The sequence below is a fragment of the Choloepus didactylus genome, chromosome 27 (genome assembly GCF_015220235.1).
Source record: "Choloepus didactylus isolate mChoDid1 chromosome 27, mChoDid1.pri, whole genome shotgun sequence".
Classification (NCBI taxonomy): Eukaryota; Metazoa; Chordata; class Mammalia; order Pilosa; family Megalonychidae; genus Choloepus; species Choloepus didactylus.
In genome coordinates, this window is record NC_051333.1 from 19,798,578 (window position 1) to 19,824,249 (window position 25,672).

Here is a 25,672-nt window from a genome sequence, read left to right on the forward strand (position 1 = left end):
TAAGGAGGCTTGACTGGTGACAGCTCAACTGGGGACACAACCATCTGGTGCTCCAATTCTGGCTGTTGGCCGGGCTCCTCAGTTCTTCTGCATGTTGCATCTACTGGAGTTGAGATGTCCAAGATGACTTCTTCACTCCCACATCACGCCTGGGCTGAGAGGGCTGGCTCAGCCGGAGCTGGTTGGGCATGTCTCTCTCTCTGCCTCCTCTTCTTGTGGCAAGCTTGGGCTTCCTCATAGCATGGTGGTCTCGGGCTAGTCAACTTCTTACATGACAACTGGCTTCCCTAGAGTGAGTGCTCCAAGATGGAGCTTCTGATGAACCAGCCTTGGAAGTCTCAGCATGTTCTCTCCACCACAGCCTTGGCCAAGGCCAGTCACTGCAGCCAACTCAGATCCAAGAGGAGGAGAATTAGGCTCCACCTCTGGACCTGAGGAGCAGCTTTTGTGCACTTTGGAGAGGAATTGGTGGTGGTCACAGATGGGATGGGTTTGAGGTCTCTGGGATCTGCAGAAGCTGGATTTTACTTGGGGCTGCCAGTGTAGGTGTGGAAAGAGGGACATCCGCTTTCTTGGAGAGGGTCTCACCCTTCTCAGCTCCTGGGAGCTTCTGACCTAACTGTGATTGTTCTCCCCTCCCTTCTAGTTGGGTAGACTCACTGTCCACCCTTTCTCCAGCTGAGCATCAATGTCACCCCAGCTACCCCTCTCTTCTGAACTGCCTTCTTGAGGACACACAGCCTCCTTTCTCTTCCCCAAACCCACAGAGCTCTATGCCTCATCTTGGCCTTCGCACGTGCTGTTCGCCTGTCTAGAGCACTCTTCCCAAGACTTCTCATCATTCCCATCTAGATCTCAACTCAAAGGTCATAGTAGTCCCCAATTCATTTATTCCACAAATATTTATTGACCCACTATGTGCCAGGCCCTGTTCTAGGCACTAGGGACAGAGCAGTAAGCAAGAGTCTGCACTCGTGGATCTGACACTCTAGACTGGGAGATAGAGAACCTGTAAACAAATGTATAAAACATATAATAAGTGCTCCAGCAGTAAGTGTTATCACTAAAGGAAGGAGGCTCAGAAGTTGCTGTGGTAGGTGTGGTTGCAATTTCAAATAGAGAATCCAGAGATGATATTTGACCAGAGAACTGAGGAGGGGAGGAAGGGAGCCTGTAGATACCTGAGGAAAGAGCATTTCAGGCAGAGGAGAAAGCAAGTACAAAGGCCCTGTGGCAGGAGCATGCCGGGTGTGTTTGAGAAACAGCACCCACTGCCTGGAGAGTTGGGGGTGGGAGTGGGGAAGACTGGAACAGGAAGTTTCCTGGCTTCCAAATCAGACCTTTCCAGGAATCTCCTTTCCCTGAATCTGGGAGCTCGTGGTCTTAAACTTTTAGGTCCCTGGGGGAGGGAGGGAGGAGATAGGAGACAGGGACTTGGGAAAGTTTTGTTTTATTTTGTTTTGTTTTTTAAGGCTTTGGGATTACACCACCCTCCACCCCCCATACACACACACAAACTGGTAAAGTATGCAAACAACAACAAAAAATGAGGTCTGATATTTCCAAATAAGGACATTAAAAAAAAAAACTGCTAAACTAAAAGCATTGCTGTCAACCACAATGGCTTTCAAAGTTGTTTGACTGTGAGAAAGTCTGTTTCTATCACAACCCAGGATGCACACACACTCACAAAAAGTTTCCTGAAATAATATTACTGGTTGCCTGAAATGATCTCTGATACTCTGACCTTTTCTCTTCTCTTGTCCTTTATTTCATTTTTTTTTTAAATGCTGGTCATGACCTTTTAAGTTGATCTCATGAACCACTAAGTCACTGCTCATGGTTTGCAAAGCTCTAATCTACACGTAACAAAGGCTGTTTTAACAATAGGGAAGAATAGGAAGATTGTAGCCACAGGATGTTCCTTTAAACTAGATACATTTTACTTGATGGAAAATGCCATACATTTGCTTTAAAAAAAATTCTGCTGCTGACAGTTAGGCACAAGTGGGAGAGCTCTGTTTTGTGGGATTAGTTTCTTTCCTTCATTCACTCTTTCAACAAATATGTGTCAGGTGCTTGGGGGTCAACAGCAGTAGTGGGCTGAGGCCAGCTTATACTGTTTCAGAACAGCAATTGTTAAATTTTTCAGGAATTTTTTTGAACTGGTTGAAATCACACTGGTAGCTTGAAATCAACCATGATGGGAGATTTACACCACAGAAATCAACAAACACTGTAAATTAGTTGTTCCCAAATCCACCTCCATAGGTGGTTGTTAAACACTTACCAGCAAACTATAGGTCAGCAGTGACCAAAACCTGGTCCGTGGCCTCACAGACTTTATGTTCTGAAGTGAAGGGGTCGGGGAGTGGCACTCACTACTGAAGTAATCACAAAAATAAATGTAAATAGGATAAAACCTATGAAGGAAAAGTATAGGGATCCATGAAAGCATATAACAGAGAGGGCTCTAAGAAGTCCTCCCTGGGGACTTGAAATTTGAGCAGAGACTTGAAGGATGAGGGGATTTAATTAGATAAAGAGTTCAGAGAAGAGGGAGGTGGGGCACGATGGCAGCATAGGGAGGTGTGGAATTTATTTAGTCCCCTAAAGCAACTAGTAAATAGCCAGGAAAAAACTAGAAAATAATCTGTAACAACTGATGCGGGGACATCTGTGACCAGATAACATCGCACACCAGCCAGAAATGGGTGGAACGGCTGAGATTGCAGCACAGAACTGTAAGTAAAGTTCCCCAGACTGTGGAGCTGGTGCCCCTCCTCCACTAGCATGGCAGGCTGAGTTGCAAAACTTTGCTGTGGGAAAAAGACGCAGTCACTGCTGGGAGCAAGGAAATGTAGCTCAACCAAGCTCGAATTGTAGTTTTAATTAACAAATTTGGACTACTAAATACATGCTAAGAGCATAGATAAACCCGGAGCAAGTAGGAAAGGAACCCAGAAGTTTATCCTGGCAGATAGGAGGAAGAGCTGACTGAAAAAAACATATTAATAAATAAAAACAGAGCATTTTAGAGTCCACTGAGCTCAGGATACTGGAAAAGGGCTGTGTTCCAAGAAAAGGGGCACACAGAACTGGGTACAAACCCCGATTCTTGCCTGGTGAACTGGAGGGCTAGGGGCTGGCTCTGAAAAGGGGACTTCTTGCTTTTTCCCTTTTTTCTCTCTCTCTTTCTAAGTAGCTCATTAGAGAAAGCGCCAGGCATTTCAATTGTCAGCACTGACCCAGGCAAGGGTAGAGTTAAGATAGTCAAAGATTCAAAGGAAAACCTCAAGTGTAGGAGACAATTCCCAAAGAACTTATCTTCCCTAAGAAAAGGGGGGGCAGGGCCCAGCTCAAGTGGTGGCCCTCCTTCAGAGAACTCAGACCCAGGGCCTGCACTGGGGTGGGGACAGTAAACGTCCTAACCTTGGCTTCTGACACCCTCAGTCTCTGGTCAGAACAGGGTCCACTGAGAATTAAATACACCACACCTCTTTATACCAGTGGGGAGCTGCTGGCTGACAAGTGCCACCTGCTGGGCGGGATAGGGAAAGCACAGAGTCTAGGGGCCTCACAAGAAAGTCTGACAACCTGCTGGGTCTCACCCTCACCGAAACCTGCACTGAATACAGCCTCCTCCTGAGACCTGGGCCTGTCTGGTCTGGGAAATCTGATTGGGGTAATCAAGGAAACCAGATGCCTAGACAACAAACTATTACAAATCACACTAGAAAAAACCAAGATATGGCCCAGTCAAAGAAACAAATTTACACTTCAACTGAGATACAGGAATTGAAACAACTAATTATGAATCAAACAAATCTCCTAAATCAACTCAAAAATCATAATTACCATCTGGATCTTTAGAGAGAAAGTTTGCCTACCCTTGCTCTACAGTACACCAAGGAAGCTCTGATATTTCGATGTAGTATAGGTTGCCTTTGGGTCCATACAGCTATCAACCAACCAAGAAAACCATTAGAACGATTCTTAGCCCCTTGAGCTCAAACACTACATACAGACTCTCTCTTAGTGGACACATATCAATAAGTTTGGCCTGACCCAACTTTATTTTCTTCCGCCTTGATCCCACAAAGATCCATTCCCACACAACTTTCTCAATGTTCTGTTGATACAAATTGAGAAACAGAAATTGCCAGTTATTCTGGTAAGCATTGCACCTCGTGGCGGACCGTACTTTGTGTCTCGCCCTTCGGGGCCTGCTGTGACTTGAGTGTAGTTATAGGTATAGAAGCAAGCAGAGGAGGTGAGGGTAGGTCCTGAGGCAGATCTGCAGTGTCCTAACTTTAACAAAAGTGACCTGTGAGGCTGGAAGTTCAATGTGTGTTGTAATTCAGTCACCCACAGGATTAGACTTGTGGTTGGTCTTCAGAAATCTCAGCTCTGTGACTAGAGTAGATAAGAGGTTCTTTCAGGACAGTTGTACAAGCTTTCAGGTCCCTTATGCAGACCTTGTGCTGGCAATTTAAAACTCTGACTCACATTTTCTTTTTCCAGAAATTTTAGAAGCAACCAACTAACCCCATCACTTTCCTCATTTGCACTAAAATGTTCTGTGTAAGCAAATACTCTGTCACCCAGAGCCTTGCCTTCTATAGGAGTTTGTTACAGGTGTCTAGAGGTGATAGTTTGAGTAACCATTTTCCTGCTGCATGCCACGAATTCCCAGGGCCCCCTTCACCACTGGAAACAGGATCATTAATGCCTTTAAATCTAATCAGAGCAGAGAACCAGTCCCAGAAAACCCAGAATCTAATCCAAGAACTCATCCTCAAGATCCTGCTCCTCGGGAAGCACTCTTAGTACCAAATCCTGCATCAGTAAAACAGAACTACTAATATGCATAAACACACACACACACACACACACACACACACACACACACACAGGATTTGTTACAGGGATTTGATTTTACATAACAGTGTAAGCTGGTTAGGCAGTCTCCGCAAGGCTGTCATTTCCACGTTTGGTTGATGCTGGAACTTAAAATGCACAGGAGAAGCAGTGCAGAGAGGAAGACGGTTGTGAAGTGGGGGTGGGGGTTGGAACCCACAAGCTGGAGTCCACAGGGACGAACCCCATGTCAGTTTGTGCTGCCTCTGACCTTGGTGTTGTGGGTGTCCTCCCAGCGTCAGAGCACCTCATCACGGGGCTGGGCACACGCGCCTGGCCTGGGCTTTGGAGAGATGGAAGGAGTTCGGGGAAGGTGGGATGGTTGCAGCCCGGCCGTTGCCCTGTGGCAGGGAGATGAGCCAGCAGGTGAGTGACAACCAGTGTAAGCTACACAATGGCTGCTGCTTCCCTCCATCCACCAAATCTCCCACAAGAATGGCTCTTGAGGCCCACCCTAACCAGAAACGGGCAGGGAAAGGGGTTCTGGGAAGTGCAGGTGAGCCTGGCCAAGCCGATGCATCACCACGCAATCTTGCCAATCCCTACCTAAGCCTCCACCAGCAGGAGCCGGAGCGCATTGCTTTGCCGATCTCAGAAGCAGCACACCTCCCTGAAGCGAGTGTTGGGTTTCCCTCCCCAATGCCTGAAGGAAAGCACAATCTAATCCCATATGAGGACAGCAGATTCCTTCCAGTTAATGGGATTTGGCCCCAGGCCCTCCAAAACAAGAGCCTTGAAGTATTGTACTCGGGAACCTGGCTGTATTATGAGAGCCACTCCATTAGCTCTTGGCAAGAAAACTCTCCTCTGATGTGAGCATGGGGAGGAGGAGGCTCAGTTCAGACCACGGCACAACAGAAAAAGGTGTCTGAGGACGGATAGGGTTTGGGCAGCATATGAACCATCTTCTGGGAGCGTTGGAGAGAGGGCTGGTAGACAGACTTCTGGAAGTCTCCTCCAGCTCTGCAATTCAGAATTGCTGGGCCCTAGAGGTCACAACCTCCCCTGGGCTTAAGAGTCACCCTTTCTTTCAGTATTTGAATAAATATGGCTTGAGCATTCATCCCCTGACTTGGGGGTAGCACAGCACTCTCTCCACCATATCAACAAATTCCTGGGGGTTATTTTCTCTTATGGTATTGTGCCAGTTTGGATATATTATGTCCCCCAGAAAAGCCACGTTCTTTAACGCAATCTTGTAGAGGCAAATTTATTCATCTTTTGATTAGGGTGGAACCTTTGGATCAAGTGTTTCCATGGAGATGCGACTCACCCATCTGGGAGCGATACTTTTGATTAGATTATTTCCATGAAGACATGGCCCCACCCATTCAGAGTGGGTCTTGATTAGTTCACTGGAGTATTTAAGAGAGAAGCTAAGAGCTGACACAGATCCAGATGCTTGCTGATGCTGGGAGACACTTGGAGATGCAGACAGAAGGAAGTTTGGAGATGCTAAGCTAAGAGATGAAGCCCAGAGTTTGCCCTGGAGAAGCTGAGAGGACCCCCAGATACTTATAAAGAAATACCGTGGAAGAAAATGCAAGGATGCACAGGAGCTGAGAGAGAGGAGAGAAGACAGAAGTCCAGAGACATTCTGGAGAAAGCCATTTTTAAAAAATATTTTTTAAATTCAATTTTATTGAGATATATTCACGTACCATACAGTCATCTCCAGTGTACAATCAGTTGTTCACAGCACCATTACATAGTTGTGCATTCATCACCACATTCAATTTTTGAACATTTTCATTATTTTTGAATAAGAATAAAAGTTACAGTGGAAAAAAACACCCAAAACATCCCAACCCCCCTCCCTATTATTCATTTACTTTTTGTCCTCATTTTTCTATTCATCTATCTATACACTGTATAAAGGGAGTAGGAGCCACAAAGTTTTCATAATCACACAGTCACACAGTATAAGCTACATAGTTATTCAATTGTCTTCAAGAACCAAGGCAATTAGGTTACAGTCCAACAGTTTCAGGTATTTCTTTCTAGCTAGTCCAATACACTAAAAACTAAAAAGGGGTATCTATATAATGCATAAGAGTAACCTCCAGAATGACCTCTTGGCTCTATTTGAGATCTCTCAGCCACTGAAACTTTATTTTGTTTCATTTCTCTTCTCACTTTTGGTCCAAGAAGATTTTCTCAATCCCTCAATGCCAGGGCCAAGCTCATCACCATGAGCCATGTCCCATGTTGCCAGGGAGATTTACACCCCTGGGAGTCACATCCCACGTAGTGGGGAGAGCAGTGAGTTTACCTGCAGAGTTGGTTTGGGGGCGGGGGGGTCACATCTGAGCAACAAAGAGGTTCTCCAGGGGTGACTCCCAGGCACCATTTTAAGTAGGCTTAGCCTCTCCCTTGTAGTAACAAACTTCATAAGGGTAAGCCCCAAGGTCAAGGGCTTGGCCTTCTAGTTTGGTAGCCCCCAATGCTTGTGAGAATATCATTAATTCCCTAGGTGGGAAAATTTAATATTTCCACATTTTCCCACAGTCCTTCAAAGGGCTTTGCAAGTACATCTTCATCTGGAGAAAGCCACTTTGAAAAACAACTTGGGAGCAAGTGACCAGCAGACACCAACCACGTGATTTCCCAGCTGACAGAGGCGCTCCGGACGCCATTGGCCATTCTTCAGTGATGGTATCCTCTCCTCTTTTTCATACCTTAATATGGACACTTTTATGGCCTTAGAACTGTAAACTTGTAACCTAATAAACCCACTTTATAAAAGCCAATCCGTTTCTGGTATTTCACGTAGCGGCAGCATTAGCAAACCAGGGTGGCAATGGGTTCAGCAAAAAGTCTGTTTCCCAGCTTCCTTTGAAGACAGAGGTGGCCTGTCAGAAGTAAGCAGAAGTCTTTAGGAGGGGATCCTGGGAAGGCTCTTTAAAAGGAAGCAGATCATCTAGAGGTGCCTTTTCTTCCCCCCACCTTTTTCTTTTCCAACTTTTTTTTTTCTTCCTGGAATGTGGGCATGATGACTGAGGCTCCTGCAGCCATTTTGTGATCTTGAGGAGTAAAGCCACAGGCTAAGGGTGGCAGAGCAGCGAGTCAATAGGAGCCTGGTTCCTTAGATGAGATCCCCTGGCCTTGGACGGCATATATCAGAGTTCTTTTACATGAGAGAAAAATGAATTACCTTGTTTAAACCACTGTTGTTTCTGGCTTCTGTCTCCTGCAACCGAATGCAAATTCTGCATTCAGAATTCTTATTGTGTGAGATAATAAATGTGCTTTGTGGTAAGTCATGCTACTGTTCACAATATCGCAGTTCCCTCTGTACTGGAGGATTGTACTTTCCTGGACTATTAAATTAAATTTGTGGCCATGTGCTTTTCTTTGACCAATAAAACGTGAGCAGAAATGATGTGTTTCCCTTCCTGGCAGAGGCTATAAGAGCCAATGTGTGTCTCACGTCATGGTGTTTTCCTTCTGTCGTGGTAACCAGAAATGTTTCTGATGGTGGCAGCTCTGTCAGTTCCCAGCTGACCCACAATGGACATGTAATGAGTGAGAAGCAAACCTTGGTTGGTGTAAGCCTCTGAGACTTGGGGATTGTTTGTTGATTTAAACCTAAACTTTGATTTAGGGAATCAGGGCTAAGACGGCTAGGCTGAGACTCTGCAAATGATTCCAGGAATATGAGTGAGTTGACCCACCCCAATCAGAAGGCTTCACTGTACATGTCAACTTCAGAACCATGTTGCTCTGTCCATGACCCAGGGATCAGGAAGCCATTACCACCCAGCACTTAACTGCCTTTTCATTTTCAGTTTTGCTTTTTATTGAAAAATAACTCACATGGAGTAAGGTACACAACTCTTAAGTGTACCGCTTGGTCAGTTTTGCAAATATATACACATCCATGCAAGCTGCACCACTACATTTCAATCCTTCAAGAAAGTTCCCTCATGCCCCTTCACAGTCTACTACCCGTCCCAATCCCCACAGAGGCAGTGACTATTCTGACTTCTATCACCATCAATTAGTTTTGCTTATTCTAGAACTTCATGTAAATGGAATTACACAGTCTGTGCCCTTCTGTACCTGGCTTCTTTCACTCAGGATAATGCTTTTGAGAATCAGCCCTGTTGTGATGTGTATCAGCCATCCTTCCTTTTTATTGCTGAGTAGTGTTCATCACATGCACATTCCACTCCCCTGCTGGTAGGTATCTGGGTTATTTGCAATTTAGGACTATTACAATTATTGCTGCCATAAGCATTCATGTACAAGTCTTTGTGTGGACATGCAATTCCATTTATCTTGAAATTGAGTTGAATTGCTGGGTCATGTAAGTATGCATTTACCTTGTTTTTCAAACTTTGTTTGGAAATAATTTCAAACTTAGAAGACAGTTGCAAAAACAATACATACCCCATACAGAGAACTCCTACATGTCCCCACTCCCCGAGATACCCAGACCCACCAATTACAACATTTTGACACTTTTGCCGTATCATTCAATCTATCTATCTATTGAACTATCTATCTATCCATCCATCCATCCTTTTATCTATTTTCTGAACATTTGAGAGGCGGTTGCACAATTACCTTCTTGAACACAGTACTTCTATGTACATTTCCAACTAACAAAAATATTCTCTTATGTAATCACCTTAAGTATAGGTATGAAGTTCAGGAAATTCAATGCTATATTCCAATATTCCAATTTTTCTTATACTTCAATAATGTCTTTTTGGGCCTTTTCTCCATTTTTAGATCCCATCTAGTATTATGTGTTGCAATTATTGTCATTATCTCTTTAGTTTCTTTCTTTTTCCCTTCTAAATTGTGGAAACATAAGTCTTCTCATTCCAACCCCCCCCCAAGACTATCATTCACTTGCAGTACTCTCACCACCATCCATTGTTATAACTTTCCCTTCACCTTAATCAGAAACCCTACACTCATTTTCCTGTAAATTCCCATTGCCCCTGTCCCCCACCCCTGGTAACCTGTGCTTTACTTTCTGTTACTTTGAGTTTGCATATTCTCTGATATTTTCATTGTGGTTACCATGGGCCTTAAATTTAGCATCCTAAATCTACAACAATCTCATTTGCTTTGATCCTGACTTAACAACTTCAATAGCATACATGAACTATGCTCCTATACCCCTCACCCCCCCCACCTTTATGTAGTGCTTGTCACAAATTGCATATTTACATTATGAGTCTGAAACCATTGATTTAGCATTACATTTTATACATTTGCCTTTTAGATCCCACAGGAAGTAAAAAGTGGAGTTACAAATAGAAAATACCATAGTAATGGTATTTATATTTACCCATGTCATTGTCTTGAACGGATATCTATTTCTGCATGTTGCTTCAGTCAATTGTTTAGTTTCCTTTCCTTTCAACTTACAGAACTCCCTTTAGCATTTCTTGTAGGGCTGGTCTAGTGGTTATGAAGTCCCTCAGCTTTTGTTTGTCTGGGAATATCTTAATTCCTCCCTCATTTCTGAAAGACAGTTTTGCCACATATATTATTCTTAGTTGGCAATTATTTGCTTTCGATATTTTAAATATGTCTTCCCACTGGCTCCTGGCCGCCATAGTTCCTGATGAGAAATCGGCACTTCATCTTACTGAGGTTCTCTTGTCGTAATCTTATTGAGGTTCCCTTGTACACGACATGTTGCTTCTCTCTTGCGGCCTTCAGATTTCTCTATTTTTTGGCATTCAACAGTCTGATTATAATATGACACTGTGTGGGTCTATTTGGGTTTATCCTTGCTGGAGTTCATTGAGTGACTTGAATGTGTATATTCATGTCTTTTGTTAAATTTGGGAAGTTTCTAGCCATTATTTCTTTGACTATTTTCTCTGCCCCTTTCTCTCTTTCTTCACCTTCTGGGACTCCCACAATGCATATATTGTATGTTTGACGGTGTCCCACAGGTTCCTCATGTGGGAGACTGACCCGTCATGCTCTCCCTGCAACCAAGCAGACCCCCACTCAGAGCCCAGTACCCAGCTGGAGTGCGGTGGAACTGTTCTTTGGCTTTCACAGGATTTAGCTTTATGGCTTTCTTCTATTTATATCCAGCAGTACTGGTTTTCCATTCATGATTGTGCCTTTTAAAATAAATTTATTTAAGATTAAAGGGGAGTTGATCTTAAAACAAAAAAGTACAAGGGGATGACAATGTGGCAAAATGGTTTTCAAAATTTTAAAAAGCCACCTGCAGGATATAACTCATAGGGATGACTCTAGACCCGGCATCTTGGGATTGAGAACATCTTCTTGACAAAAAAGGGGAATGCGAAATGAAAAGAAATAAAGTTTCAGTGGCTGAGAGATTTCAAATGGAGTTGAGAGGTCACTCTGGTGGACATTCTTATGCGCTATATAGATAACACTTCCTAGGCTTTAATGTATTGGAATAGCTAGAAGTAAATACCTGAAACTACCAAACTCCAACCCAGTAGCCTTGACTCTTGAAGATGATTGTATAACAATGTAGATTACAAGGGGTGACAGTGTGATTGTGAAAACCTTGTGGATCACACTCCCCTTATCTAGTGTATGGATGGATGTGTAGAAAAATGGGGCAAAACTAAATGAAAAATAGGGTGAGACGGGGGGGATGATTTGGGTGTTCTTTTTTCTTTTTCTTTTTTATTCTTATTCTGATTCTTTCTGGTGTAAAGGAAATGTTAAAAAATAGATTGGGGTGATGAATTCACAACTATATGATGGTACTATGAACAGCTGATTGTACACCCTGGATGATTGTATGGTATGTGAATATATCTCAATAAAACTGAATTAAAAAAAACATCATCAAGTATACTCAATGAAATATTGATGTGGAATGTAATTGGAGCATGGTAGCTCAAAAACCCAATATAGGATAATCTACATGAAAAATAAAGTGACCTGCAGCACGAAATACATTTTGTATCATCATCCATTATACGTAGCCATATGAGATTGCTATTTTTGTAGGCCAAAAAAATATTTGAATAGTGACAATATCATATGGTTCAATTTAACAGATGTAATACATTATAGATATGTGCATGTGCATGTGTGTATATATATATGTAAAGATATTTATACACATATATACAGACAGATATACACACATATATGTAAAATACATTCCATGATTGGGCATCTATTCTGATTAGTAGGGGCAGGTGCCACTCAAAACATGTTTTTGTATCCCCCCCATATGTATATATTATATAACATATGTAAATCACATATAACATAAATGCATGTATATATATGGTCTTACACATTATTTGTGATGTGTTCTGACATTTTCTTTTCTATTTTCTCTCTTCTTTTTCCTTCGTTTTTCTCATGCTATTCAGAGCTCACTAAATTGATTTCCTAGTCCATGGATGGGCTGTGGCCTGAAGTTTGCGAAATACATCCTTATGCAACCACCTGTGAACAGGGTTTTGTCTGTTTGCTTTAGCTGAATCCTGAAACCTGAGCAGAGGTTCCCCGCCCGAGCCCTGCTCTGGCCTCCTCTGGCTGAGCCCCTCCCCATGGGCTGCGAAGTTCAAGGGCCTTTGGGATGTGCCCACCTGGAGCCTGTGCCCCTTTTGGACCACACTTCGGGTCCCCGTGACCCCAGATTCCCCACCCCATTGCTCGGAGCCCACTTCCAGGGCCTGCACAGCCTTCCCTTGTGCATGCACACCCCCAGCCTGGGGTGGCCCAAAAACGGTCATTCGTGGGTTGGGGAGTGTGGATGTGTAGGTAGGGTGTCCACACTCCTGGATGGGAGACCCCCTCATAGTGAGGGATGGAGCTGAGGCGGGAAGAGAAGGGGCCTCCATTTGTGCTGGCCCAGCCCCCTACAGTGTCAGGGGTGAGCTGCACTGGGTACAGGGCTCTGCGCGCGTAGACCAGCCTGGGGGGGTGGGTCTCAAACTGCCCCCAGGCACAATCCAGCCCTGCCCCTCCCTCTGGCCTGAGTCTCCCCACCCCCCACCTCCAGGCCGCAGTCCCCCTGCCTCACACCAGGCCAGCCTCTTTCTGCTCATCTCCTCCTTGACTTTTGAATCTTTGATGCCCTTATTTTACCCCTCAGCCCACCTGTTCCCAGTGCCCGCCCTTTTCTCCACTCCCCTGTTGCAAATGATCAGAGACCAGGGGCAAAGACCACAGTGCTTTACTTTTCGTCTGAACAGAATGGGTAACCCGCCAGGGCAGCCTTCGGGGGTGGGTCGGGGGCTTGGGGCTGCTCGGTCCCGGCCACGGTCCATCGTGTCTCCCCTCCCAGGCCGGGCTTCATCTGGGATCGCGCTCTGTGCTCTGTGAGGGCGGCGAGCAGGTGGGGGGCTCGGTCTTGGGGTGCCCATCGGGCCGTCGGCCCCCACTTCTGCCGGACTCACCTGCAATAATTCCGGCACAGCTGGGACCAATGCCTGCACTTGCCGCCTGTGGGTGAACGAAACCGTTCAGTCACAATTTACACCGTATCGATCACTGTGTGTGCCCCGAGTGCTGGGACAAGACCGATCGATCCCTGCCCCCCAAGAGGCTCAAAGGCAGCTCCAAAAACAAGTAAATGAGAAACTAACTCGGAACTGCTGGGGCAAGGGCCCCGAGGGAAGCTTCCCACATTCACACGTGGGCAAGCCCCTTGAAAACCCATACTACTTTGTGTATTAGTCACTGATTCAGCAAATATTTATCGTGCACCTACTAAGTGCCAGGCACTGGCAACACAGCCAGGATGAAGGAAGAAAAAAATTCCCGCCCTTCTAGAACTGACTTTCTATGGGGAAGACCAACAGTGAGAAAATTAATTATGGTAAAGTCTGGACAGTGATAATTCAGATGGTGATACCTGCTGCAAAGAAAACTAAAGCCAGGAAGGGGACAGGGAGGCCCAGGGGCCAGGGCCATGATCAGGGGTGCCTCACTGAGGAGCTGACATTTGAGCGATGACTTGAAAGAGGTGAGGGGGAGCCACGTGGCTACCTGAGGTGGGGGGTAGAGTGTTACTGGCAGAAGGTAACAGTGCAAAGGTCCCGAGACAAGAGGGCACAGATGGGCTCAAGGGACAGCAGGGAGACCAGAGTGAGTGAGGGGAGATCTTGGAAGCTGAAGAGGATGTCAGAAAACAGCAATCTTCCTGCCTCCAGGCTGCCCCTCTTGCCCCCACCCCTACCCCGCACCTCTCTGGCTTCTCCTCCTTCCCCCTGTGGCTGTCTCTGCCCCAGCCACCCTGGCTCCTCCTGCTTGGCTCCTTCCTGCCCCCGGGGCTTTGCACTTGTCCCTTCCTCTTCCTGGTTATTTATCATCTTTCGCATCATCAGGAACAGGATTCAGATTTCTCCTCTTCATAGGAAGCTCCCCTCCCTGCACTCAGGGTGGTCACTCTGCCTCACTTCCCCCAGGAAAGGGTCTTTTTCTGCACGCACCCTGCTCATTCATGTAGTGATTTGTGTTTGGCCATCTCCCCTCTGGATGTGAGCTCCTTGAGGCAGGGACCAGGCCCTCTCGTCACTGTGTCCCCGGCCCTGAGTGGGGGCCCACAGAGGTTAGCTCAGGGCCGATGTTCAGGCTCTGCCCCTCCCAGACAGTCCAGTCCGTCCTTGATTCTGATGTGTTGTGTGACCTTCAGCAAACTCCTTTTACTCTCTGAGCCTCAGTTTCCCCACTGGCCAGAGGATAGGGCCTGGCTCAGTAAACACAGGCTTATTTGTACTTATTGAGGCAACATTGCCACGCTCAGGCCTCAGTAACCCGTGTCTAGGGTTCTGTTTCCTACCTTAAGGCAAAAGAGGTGTGGCTGCACCCATTTTCCTGAGGAGGAAATCGGACAAGAGAGGTAAGGAAACTTGGAGTGGGTTAGACGCTTAACTGAGGGATGGTCAACTGGGGGCCCTTGCGTTTTATTTGACCCACAGTAGATTAAAAAAAAAAAAAAATAGTTTCTCTGCTTGTTATTCTCCGCTTGCCCCAGCACCACCACCACTCCCTTCACCAGCATGCAAAGGGTCCCGGGGGTCTGACCCGACAGGCCACGTCCCCCAGGACCCTCACCTTCTGGTTTAGAATGGCAGGGAGGCACCGGCAGGACATGGGAGGGCAGAAGGCGAGACGGGGCGGGTCCTTGATCCCTCCTACCCGAGCTCCCTCCCAGCTGGGTGGCAGAGGCTGCAATCCACCCCTTCCTACAGCGCCATCTCTCACCAGGCCCTGCCTGGTGGGGTGACAACAGCTCCCCTTTGTTGCTTGCCCTAGAGTGCTGTACCATTCCCATTACCCTGCCCAGCCCTCTGCCAATTAACCCTTTGAGTGTCCATCTGTCACCTGCCAAGACCCAGACTGATTCTGCTGCCAACTTCTCAACACAAGCAGAACTGACAGCAACATTAAGCTCTCGAAAGACCAGCTACTCTGGCAGCTCCAGGCCCTCTTGCTTGCCTGGCTGAGGGGCTGGGGGCTCCCTCTAGATGAGGCTCTGATGCCCAGTCACCTTCTCCCACAGGTCTCATCTACTCCTTTAGGTTCCCAGCCACATCTGTGGGCCGCGAGCTTGTAACCCCTGATGTGGTATGCGGATGGCTGAAAAGGCCCCAATTAGTCACCTCTTGCTGTTAGTACCCGGGACCCTTGCAATGTGACTTTGCATCTCCTCCCATCAAGAATGGAGTCTATTTCCTGACCCTTTGAATGTGGTCTTGGCCTTGTGACTTGTTTGGACCAATAGAAAGTGGCAGAGGTGACAGTGGCAGGTTCTGAGCCTCGGCCTCCGGAAGCCTTGCACACCTTCAGTCTCTCACACAGACCCCTGCCACCACCAGACGAACAAGCCCAGGCTAGGTTTTATGGAAGGATAAGACCACGGCCTGGGAGAATCAAGGGGCCCTTCGAAACTGAGCTCCCTGCCAACCCACGACTGACCTCAGACACGTGGGACCTGAAGAACCACCCAGCAGAGCCCAACCTGAATTTCCAAATCGCAGAATCAAGAGCTTAATAGATGGCTGGCTTTGTAAGCCACTGTGCTTTGGGCTGGTTTGTACGCAGTGGTGGTTTAAACCCATCTTGCCCGGGGGCCTTCAGAACTTGACCCTCAGTTAAGACCTCCCCTTCCCCAGTCTCGGTGCCCCTCCCACCCAGCCCCAATTCTTACTGGTGAGGATGACAATGCCCATAATGAAGAGCACGGCCGCCACCAACAGCCCCCGTTTCCGGAGGGTGTCCTCGTCTGCAGAGAGAAAAATGGAGGGGCACGGTGAGAGGCGCCCCCACCCTTCCTTCCTCCCACATCCTCGCCAGGGTAACGTACCATAGAAGAAGGGGTTGTCCGTATCCTCACCTGACCCTGGACAAAACAGACAGAGTCAAAATTCAGCAAAGGTTAGTGGAGTAGACAACTGGCATAGACAGGTGAAGGGGACACCAGGGTCTCAGACTTGGGACACCGAGAACAAAACCCTAAGTCCTCACGGTGGTGCACCAGCTGGGTCACCTCTCGGACCTCATCTCCTCCACCCTCCCTGTCACTCCCTGGCTCCAGCCCCACTGGCCTCCCTGCTCATGAACACTCCAGCGGCCTTCTCACCCCCTCCCCAGGCTCCTCCCTCACCTCCTTCTCAATCAGATACTCCCAGTCACTCTCTAGCCCCAGAGAGTTTTCTTTTTCTAGATAGCAACTCCAAATTACCTGATATACAATGATCATGTTTATTACTTATTGTCTCTCCCCCCCATCTAAAATGTAGGTCCCGTGGAGGCAGAGATTTTCCTCTGTCTGGTCCACTGCTATATTCCCAGCATATATACAGCCTGGCACACAGTAAGTGCTCAATGAGTATTTGTTAAATGAATGAATGAAGGAATGAATGAATGAACTCTCTATGGGACCCATGGGCAGATCACTTTCATTTGTTCTTTTGGGGTCAACTAGGCAGGGAGTGCAGTCTATGACCATGAGAGGAAGAATCCAGATGGCCCAGAAACGGAGCTTTCAGCTGACCCACAGGTGACCTCGGTTGCCCAAATAAGTCTAGCTGAGACCAGAAGTACTGCCCAGGTGAGCCCAGCTGAAATTGCAGAATTGCAGAATTGAGAGCTAAATAACTGGTTGTCCTTTTATGCCTTTCCCTGGTGGGGTGTGTGGGTGCAGCCTTTCCTTATTCACTCACTCATCCATTCAGACATTTGTTGCTTCCCTATCCTGTGTCTGGTTGTCTGCCAGGCTTAAATTCATTTATTCACCCAACTCATTTACTGAGGATCCACTCCACGCCAAGCATTTTTCTTGGTTCTGGAAATGCACAGTGAATAGGGCATAACCTGTTCTCAGTCTGGGAAAAAAGTTACTGACCAGCCGGCTTGTGGGGTTGGGGGTCCATCCTGATGTCTTTGCCTGTGGATAGTCTCTCGGGCAGGGTGGTGCCTTTGGTGGGATTGATCCGAAGATGGTGGGCAGCAGGAGGGATCCGTGGAGGCAGAAACAAGGGGCATCAGTGGAAGAAACTCCATTCTCCCTACATATCCAGTGTCCAGGGCACAGTGTGTCCCCCAACTCCCATCCCAGAGGCAGCAAGTAATGGCAGGTATTGAAATATGGAAATAAACCTGTACCTGCTGGTTAAGATCAGCCACCCCACCCCCCGAGGGCCCCGGTCCCTCCTTTAGGACCTCATAGACCACCCCTTAGTTCAGGAATAGCTGGCATCGGGGCACCAGCCCAACCATGCAACCTGGAGATATTTGCAAACATTTTGAGTATCACCACTGGCCCCAGATCAAAAATACCAGAGGGTTCCTTTAAAAAAAAAAAAAATCAATGCCCCAAAGAAAAGACCTGCCTATGTCACTGAGAAGTGTCCCCAACAAAAGGGCCACCCCTGTTGGATGCCCCAGTGTGAAGCCAGCAGGAGAAGTGGCCCCATGAACCCTGAGCTCCCTGGGCCTCTCTCAGCACCTCCTCCCCTGAACGTGAACTGACAGTCGAGGATTATGAGATGTTGGGAAAAGGCCTCGCCCAGAGGAAGGTACAAGCAAGGCCAATGGCAGGGACAACGGTGCCAACTCCACAGAGAATGGAAAGGACAGCCATGAGGTGTAAGGTAGGTCCAAATCCTGGTTCTGCCACTTTGGGCTGTGTGACCTAGGTCAAGCTGGATAACCTCTCTGGGCCTCAATGCCTTCCCCGTAATGGGGTAATGACAGTTCCCACCACATAGGGTGGCCGTGAGGATTAAAGTCAGCAGCCATTGTTGGTGTATTGTCTGCTTGTTACTCCTCCCTTCTGGGAACAGCTCCCCCTTTCTTTGGGGGGACTGCTCCCCCTTCCCCAGTCTAGATGGTTCCAAGAGCAGCTCCAGTTGTAACCCAGGCCACAAAGGGGAGCATGTGGCCCCAATCCACCCAATCTGAGTAAAATCTGAAAGGCCCCTGGGACCTTTCAAATCCCAAGTAGGGATTTTGAGTGGTGAAGTTGGAAGGGGCCATTTCCCCACCAGGTGGAAGAGAAGCCAGCACAAAAGAAGCAAAGACGAAGGGAGGAGAGAGGCTCCAGGGCCTTTCGTGCCCAGATTCTGGGCAACCCTGAGGCTCAGCTGTGCCTTTTACCCCTCAGCTCTATAACCCCCTTGGCTCAACCAAGATCCAGTTTATTTGAAACATAGAATAGCTCTGGTCAGCAAGGACTTGGCATAAACAAATTAGGAGATGTGAAAAGGCTTTGTCAATTGGGAAGTGTGGACATAGCTGCTCCCTGCTCCCCATTGGGCACTTTTGTGCAAAATAGAAAAAGTAGCCTCTTCATGACATTTTATTTCCATCTGTTGGAAGATTGTCTTAGTAGATTCTGGAAGAATGAGATGCTTTACTGCCGTCACAGGAAAATTGTTGTAACAAATATAAAAATCCACAAGGGGAACCTATGAGTCTACAAGAGCAACCTGGAGGTGGCACTCTTGTGCAGTGCCCAGCCTGTACAACGGTGCAAGCCTGGAAGTATGGGAGTGGGGCTGCCTCCAAGCCTCACAAAGGCCACCTGGTGGGCATTAGAGACCACCTGCTGCCTTCATCTCTGCTCACCCCCTTTCCCACTCCTTCTGGTAATATTATCTCACTTAACTGGAGGAGAACCACCTCTTCCTTTGCTCTGGGTCTGGGTGGAAGGCTCACCCCCTTCTCCAGCCCTGAGGCATGAAACTCAGGGCTAGCCAATTAGAACAGTCCATTCCCCAGGCTCCCATTGGTTCAGATATGGGCACATGACCCACAGCTGGACCAATGAGAGTCAATTCTAGGCCTTGGGCTAGAGATTATGGGAAAGAGATGTCTAGCTGCTGGGTTTGGGACCTAAACTTAGAACTTTGGGGCTACCTTTACTGCCAAGAGGGGAAAAGCCCCCTGAGAACGAAGACAACAGAAGCAAGAGAGGGAGCAAGTCAGTCATGACAATGTTTGAGCCCCATGATCCAGCCATGCCTGAAACTGAATACCTCCGGACTTGACAGAACTTGTATCACCAATAAATTTTTTTCTTCTGAGTTGGGTTTTCTGTCCTTTGCAACTGAAAAATCCCCCCTCAAACATCAAGAAGGCAAACACAACGGGAAACACCCACAACCACATTTCCCAGTCCCAGCCCTGTGAGAGCACCCGAACAAAGGAGGGTCCCCAAGTCTATTGAGTGTGGGAAACACTGCACAACAGATGCCCCCTGGTGGACATGATCATGCAAATTAGCTTTTTCAAGCCTCTGAGAAGTCCTGCTGTAGAGAAACATATTTAACATCAACTCAGAGTTTACTGAACACCTTTGACCTCAAAGCACTTTTTTTTTGGAGACTGTATTAACAATTCCCAAAACAGGTGCTCTGAGAAACGCACTTGGGGAAATGCTGACCTAGATAGAGAATTAAACAAAAACCATATGTCGCAGTTCTCAGTGCCAAGCTCTACCTTCCACATCCGTCCTTGGATCTGTTGTTAGACGCACATCCGTCCCCATTGGTTGCTGGGTTTGGGTCTTGTTCTGGTTCTGTGTTGTTTCCACTTAGGACAGAAGAGTGAGAATGGTGCATAAGAATCAAACGAATTAGGGAAATGCAGAGCATAGAGCAGCAAGGGATCCTCTCCCTCCATCAGTCTGGCAAAAATCAAAGATGTTGCTATACCAAGGGTCACTTTGGGGATTTGAAAGAGAAATTCTCTTTCCCACACCGCAGGGAGAAGGGGAAAATGGTGCAGCCACGTGAGAGGACAACTTTTTTTTATGAGTTCAATTTTAAAAATTAGATTCAACAGTCATGTAATTACTCTGCCCAGTTGCTCTAGAAGTTTCTAAACACTTACTCTCTACTTCTGAACTTATCTTACTGCAGACCAGAGAACAATTTGTGGACAAACTTTGCATTTGCTTAAAATGCACCATGTGGGATGGTCCTTGTGATGGTAGGAGGTCACTGGGGAGGAAGCAGTCCCATAACTGCCCTCCGACTTGTGAGTTTCTGGGGGCCATGAGCAAGAGTTAACAAAAAGCAGATCCTCAAGCCAGCGAGAACTTAGTACAAGGTAGCTCTGAGGAGGACACTTAACAATAGTCTGCGTTCTGCTGGGGGGGGCGCTGGATGCACTTTGACTCTGTGTGAGAAGGTAACTTCTGAGACAAATTGAAATGTGTATGTTCTGTGCCCCTTCGTGTTGTGGGTAAAACCCAGCTCCGGGGCCAGATAGAGGGCTGGGCTCAAATCCTCATCTGTAAAGTGGGGCTGACGGTAGTTTCCAGCTCACAGCGTTCCCATGAGATGTGAGTTAACGCAGGTGAAATGGGAACCACCCTGGCCCCTAATAAGTGCTGGACACACATCTGCCCCAGGAGGAAGGGGAGCGGCGGCTTGCTGTGCAGGGGCAGCAGGGACACCCCTCCAGAGGAGCAACTACGGGAGCTGTGGGCCGGCCCCCGGGCAGCAGAGCAAAAGAACACAGCGGGGCTGCACGAGGGCCTATGAGAAGAGCTCCCGAACATATTACTGAGCGGGAAAAAAACAAAAAGCAAGTTGCAGAATAACAACCATGTGTTATTCTTCAGCTCGTGCAAACACATTACAGTCAGCATGCTTTCTGCAGGCAATATACATATATAATGATATATAGTATCATATATATAGTAATATATGTATACTATAATGATATATATAGTATCATTTATGTATAATGGTATATATACTATAATGATATATATAGTATCATCGGGAAACTGTCCCATGATAACAGTGGAGACCTCTCAGAGACAGGAGAGAACAGGATGGGGACAGTGGATAAAGTGATATAGTTTCATCTACAATATTTTTATTATTTCCAAGAGAATGTGTTTCTGTACAAATACTAACTGAACATACTGGGGTGCACTGTCTGAATCATGTAATACTCTAGGAAAAAGTTCAAAAAGAATTTGAAAATTCAAAAAAAGAAAAAAAAAAACATAAAGACAGAAAAGGAAGAAATGAATGTGGTTGCCAAACAAGGAAGTTACGGCGTGTCGGCAGTTCTGTTCCTTGAACTGAGTGGTGGTTACACAGGGGTTCAGTTCAGAATAATTTGCAAAACTGTACATTAATGGTTTTTATGCTTTTCTAAATGTGTGTTAGATTTTACAATTTCAAATGATTTTGTTTTTAAAAGAATTGAATGGAGTTGGTTGACATCCCCGCCATGGGTAACCAAGGCCCCAGAGTGTCAGAGGAAGAGGGGGCACTGCACCTGGGCTGGGTCCCCCTGCCCACCCCAGCCCTTGCCCCACTCACCAGCAGCCTCCGGGGTTGGAATCTGAGGGGTGGACGGGAGGTCAGGGTGGACAGCGTCTGGAGTCCAGCGCCGGGGGTCAGGGAGAGAAGAGAGAGAGTGAAGATGGAGGGGAGGTTCCACAGAACCTCTATAGCAAGCAAATGCAAGTTTGATGTGATGGAAATGAGTGCATTAATCCAGCCATTTGCTAACTGTCCCAATAGGGTGCCAGTATCTCCCCTGCCTCAGTACCCCACCTCCCACAGATGCCCACCCCCTACTCAGCATCCCCCCCACCTCTGATCAGAGCCCCCTGAACTTGCTGTGGGAAACCATCCTCACCTGACTCTCAGACCACTTCCTCCACTGGGGCTGGCGCCAGCCCTTCTGAAAGTGGAACCTGAGGCCCAGGCCAGGCCAATCAGGACTTGCTGTGCCTGTGGCCACAATGACTGGCTCAGGGTGGGCATGTGACCTGAGTCAGGCCCATGACTCAATTCTGGAGTCTTTGCTGGAAGAGGAAAGGAGATATTCTCTTTCCTCTGTACTCTTAGCTGTCAGGAGGGAAGCCCTGAGCCTCTGGGAGCCATCTATGGCCCTGTAAGGGGAGAATCTGAGAATGAAGCCAATACAAAGAGAACAGAGATACGGAGCCAGGGTCCGGAGAGCATCCTTTGAGCACCTAGATCCAGCTGTACCTGAATGGACCTTTCAGTTACATAAGTCCACAAATTCCTCTGCTTGGCCAAGTCAGTTTGAGGTTTTTTTTTTTCTTTGTTCCCAGAAGCAACAGGATCGTGACAGACCCACTCTTTTTCCTCACCTGGGGCTTGAGTCGAGGTGTGACTATCCACAGTGTTTGGCTCCTTTGGAGGAGGAGAGCTTGTCTCCTCCAATGTCTGTCCTGGGGAATCAAGGGTGAGAAGTCACAGGGGGCCTCTGCTCTCCCCTCTCTTACCAACACCTCCACATGCCCTCCCTTCTGAACCCTTAGCGGTAAACTCAGGAGGTCCTGTCCGCTGGGGGTGCCATTTGACATTGGCTGGGTCCGGGGAGTGTTTTAAGCAACGTGATGCCTCAGCACCCCTCCCCTTCCCACCCCAGTTGTAAAAATTTCATGGAAGGGGACAGGCAGTTAAGTCTAGTGACACAGGTTTCAAATTTGGCTCCCAACAATTCCTTGCTGTGTGACCTGGAGCAAGTGAACTCCCCTCTCTGGGCTGCAGTTGCCTCATTGGCAAAGTGGGGATAATGATCACATGTAAGTCACAGAGAGCAAAATGAGATAGAAAAGGGAAAGGATCCCCCCACTGCTTAGCACCTATGCAGCCCTGGATGCACACACAGCCCTCACCCTGGCCCAGCCTCCATCCTCTCCCACCCGGACATAGCTCCTCCCTGGTCTCCCTGCTCCTGCCCCCCACCCCACCTCACACCCCACCATACACACAGCCACAGGGAGCCTGGGAACACCTGGGTCAGATCAGGGCCCTCCTGGCGGAGCCCTCCCCTGGCTCTACCTGACTCCAGGTAAAAGCAGAGTGCTCACGTGGCCTGCAAGTCCCCCTCCATCTTGTCCCTAGCACCTCTGCCTTCTCCTCTTCCCACTCTGTCCTTGCCCACTCCCACCCCCCAGCCACCTGGGCTGCCTGCTAGCTGTTCCTCAGACTCATCAGACACTTGCCCACCGCAGGGCCCTTGCACCAGCCATTGCCTCTGCCTGGAACACTCTTTCCCCAGAATACTGCACGGCTCACTCACTCCCTCATCTCTTTCAAGTGTTTGCCCAAATGTCACCTCCTCAGTGAGGCCCTCCCTGACCATCCTAGCTAAATAATCCTCATAATCTACCTCTGTTTTTCTCCACAGCACTTACTGCCTTCAAGCACACTGTAAAATTTACTAATTGATTGTTTATAGTCTGGCTTTTCCTCCACGAAGGCAGGAATTTCTGCAGCTTTGTTCACTGCTGTCTCCCCAAGTCTGTAGAAAAGGGTTTGGCACACAGTAGGTGTGTTCTCATTATCAAAGAGAAATGGGGGCAGCTTCAGGGCAGCAAATGCTCTGGGTCTGAGGGCAGCAGGACAGATGTCATCCCAGCCCTCTGCCCGCTAGCTTCTGGCCCAGGGCACTCGCTCTGAGCCTGCTTCCTCCTCCGTAAATAGGCGTGACACTATCTATAATAGAGTCTAGCTGGAGCTGAAATGAGATAACACATGCAGCACCTGCTGCGTAGCCAGCAAATGCCCACCAGTTACCGTCCTCGGGACATGCTTCCCAGGCAGGGCTGAGACGTCTTGGACTCTTTGGACTGGCCCCAGATTACCTCCCTCTGACCAACTGTGCATTGCCTAGGGAAACGGGGAGCTGCTTTGCTGGAAGTCCGGGTTTCCTGGCTGCCAAGTAGAAAACTGAAACCAATCTTCCCGCCAAATCAAACTCAGGGAGTTCTTGGAGGCAAAAGAGAGGATGCTCTGCAGGACATGCTCTGGCTGGACTCATTAGGAGCAGCCACCCAGATCTGACGTGTCCAAGGAGAATGGAGCCCCCACCCCTGCAGAGGGATCCCGATTTCCTGGTGCCAGGTCAGCAGGGGGGATGAAGATACAAGATAGAGGCCCCAAACTCACTCAGGCAGGGCTGGGAGCTCTCGGGACAGGGTGGAGACAAGGGCTGGGCCTTACCTCGGGCGGGGAGAACCAGGCCAAGGATGGTGAGGAGACACAGGCAACCAGATGGCGACATCTGCGGAGGAGCCAGAGCCAGGGTCAGCCATGAGGCCAGCAGGGCAGGCCCCGGGCCAGCCCCCGGGGTTGCCGGTAGCCCCATTCCCTCCCAGAGCAACCACCCCTGGCTTCAAGGACCCCCTGCCAGGGCTGACAGCTGGCTCAGGGGGCTAGCTCTGCAGTACGGGGTCTCCAGCTGCCACCCCCTTCTTCCCTCTTAAGGTCCCCAAAGGAAACAAGAAGGATCAGACCAAACTGGCTTCTCGGCAGCAGCGACCACACAGAGCCACTCGGCTGCAAAAACGCACCCCCTGCTCCCCGCCCTGGCCCCCACCCCTAGCCCAGCCTGACAGTTAAAGGAGCAGGAAGGGGGCAGAATGAGGTCCATCAGGGGGCCTGGTTTCTCCCTCTGGGGCTGTCCCCAGAGCGAGGAGCCAGCGAAGAGGAAGAAAGAAGAAGAGTGAGTAATGTGCTCCTGACCTTAGAGGAAAAAGTAAGTTGGTGTTAGGCGCCGGGGTGCTGCAGGGAGGACAGAAGAGGATGCAGGGTAGACCTGGGAGGGACCGGTCCCAGAGTAATAGAGGACAGCTGGGGAGGCAGAGACTGGAGGCAGAGGCGCAGTGCAGCCCCGGGAAGCACAGAAGAGGAGGCAGAGAGAAGTGGGCGGGAATGGGGGGCTGGGGGCGGAGAGGCACCGGCGAGGTCTGTCTTCCACCACCTGAGCCTGGCCCCTGGGCCGAGGGGAGGCGGATGGAGGCGGATGGGAGGAGGGACTTACGTCAGAGCCGGGGGTCCCGAGCTGGCCGCCTCGTGGGGAGAGGGCAGTCGCCGAGGCTGCGTCCAGGCGGAGGGTGTGGCCAGGGGAGCGCGGGCGGGCGGGGACCGAGACGGGCTCAGTCATTTCCTCTTGGGTTTCCTGGCTTCAGAGCCCGGGGTGGGAGCAGGAAGGGGAGACGCTCAGGGGGACGGGGTAGGGGTGAGAGGCAGGGCAGTGGCCCCACACTGCCCCCGGCCTGGGGAAGGGGTGCAGATGGGGGATAAAGGCAGGTCCTGGGGGTGGGGCGGGGGGTGGGCCTCCTTTGGGGAGGGGAGCGTGGGAAGGGGGAGGGGACAACTCTGGGGAAGGGGGGGTAGGAAGGAGAAGGGGGCAGCTCTGGGATATTGAGAGAGGGGAAGGGAAACGCGAGGGGTTCCGAGGGAGGGCAGGAGGTAACTCGTCGCGTTGGGGTGTAGGGCGCAGAGCAGGAGGAAGGGACAAGTCTGGGGGTGCAGGG

At 48.7% G+C, this 25,672-nt stretch overlaps 1 protein-coding gene across 1 annotated transcript; it reads right to left on the reverse strand.

Annotated features, from left to right (window-relative positions):
- Positions 1-13,057: 13,057 nt before the first annotated feature.
- On the reverse strand, positions 13,058-25,299 carry FXYD5 (FXYD domain containing ion transport regulator 5). The gene is made up of 9 exons (XM_037819235.1): positions 25,177-25,299; positions 24,357-24,417; positions 22,496-22,576; positions 21,693-21,749; positions 19,849-19,941; positions 17,252-17,323; positions 16,211-16,246; positions 16,055-16,129; positions 13,058-13,344 (listed from the first exon to the last, which is right to left on the reverse strand). Exons 1-9 carry the CDS (start codon positions 25,297-25,299, stop codon positions 13,295-13,297), a joined length of 648 nt encoding a protein of 215 aa, XP_037675163.1. The 3' UTR covers positions 13,058-13,294.
- Positions 25,300-25,672: the final 373 nt, after the last annotated feature.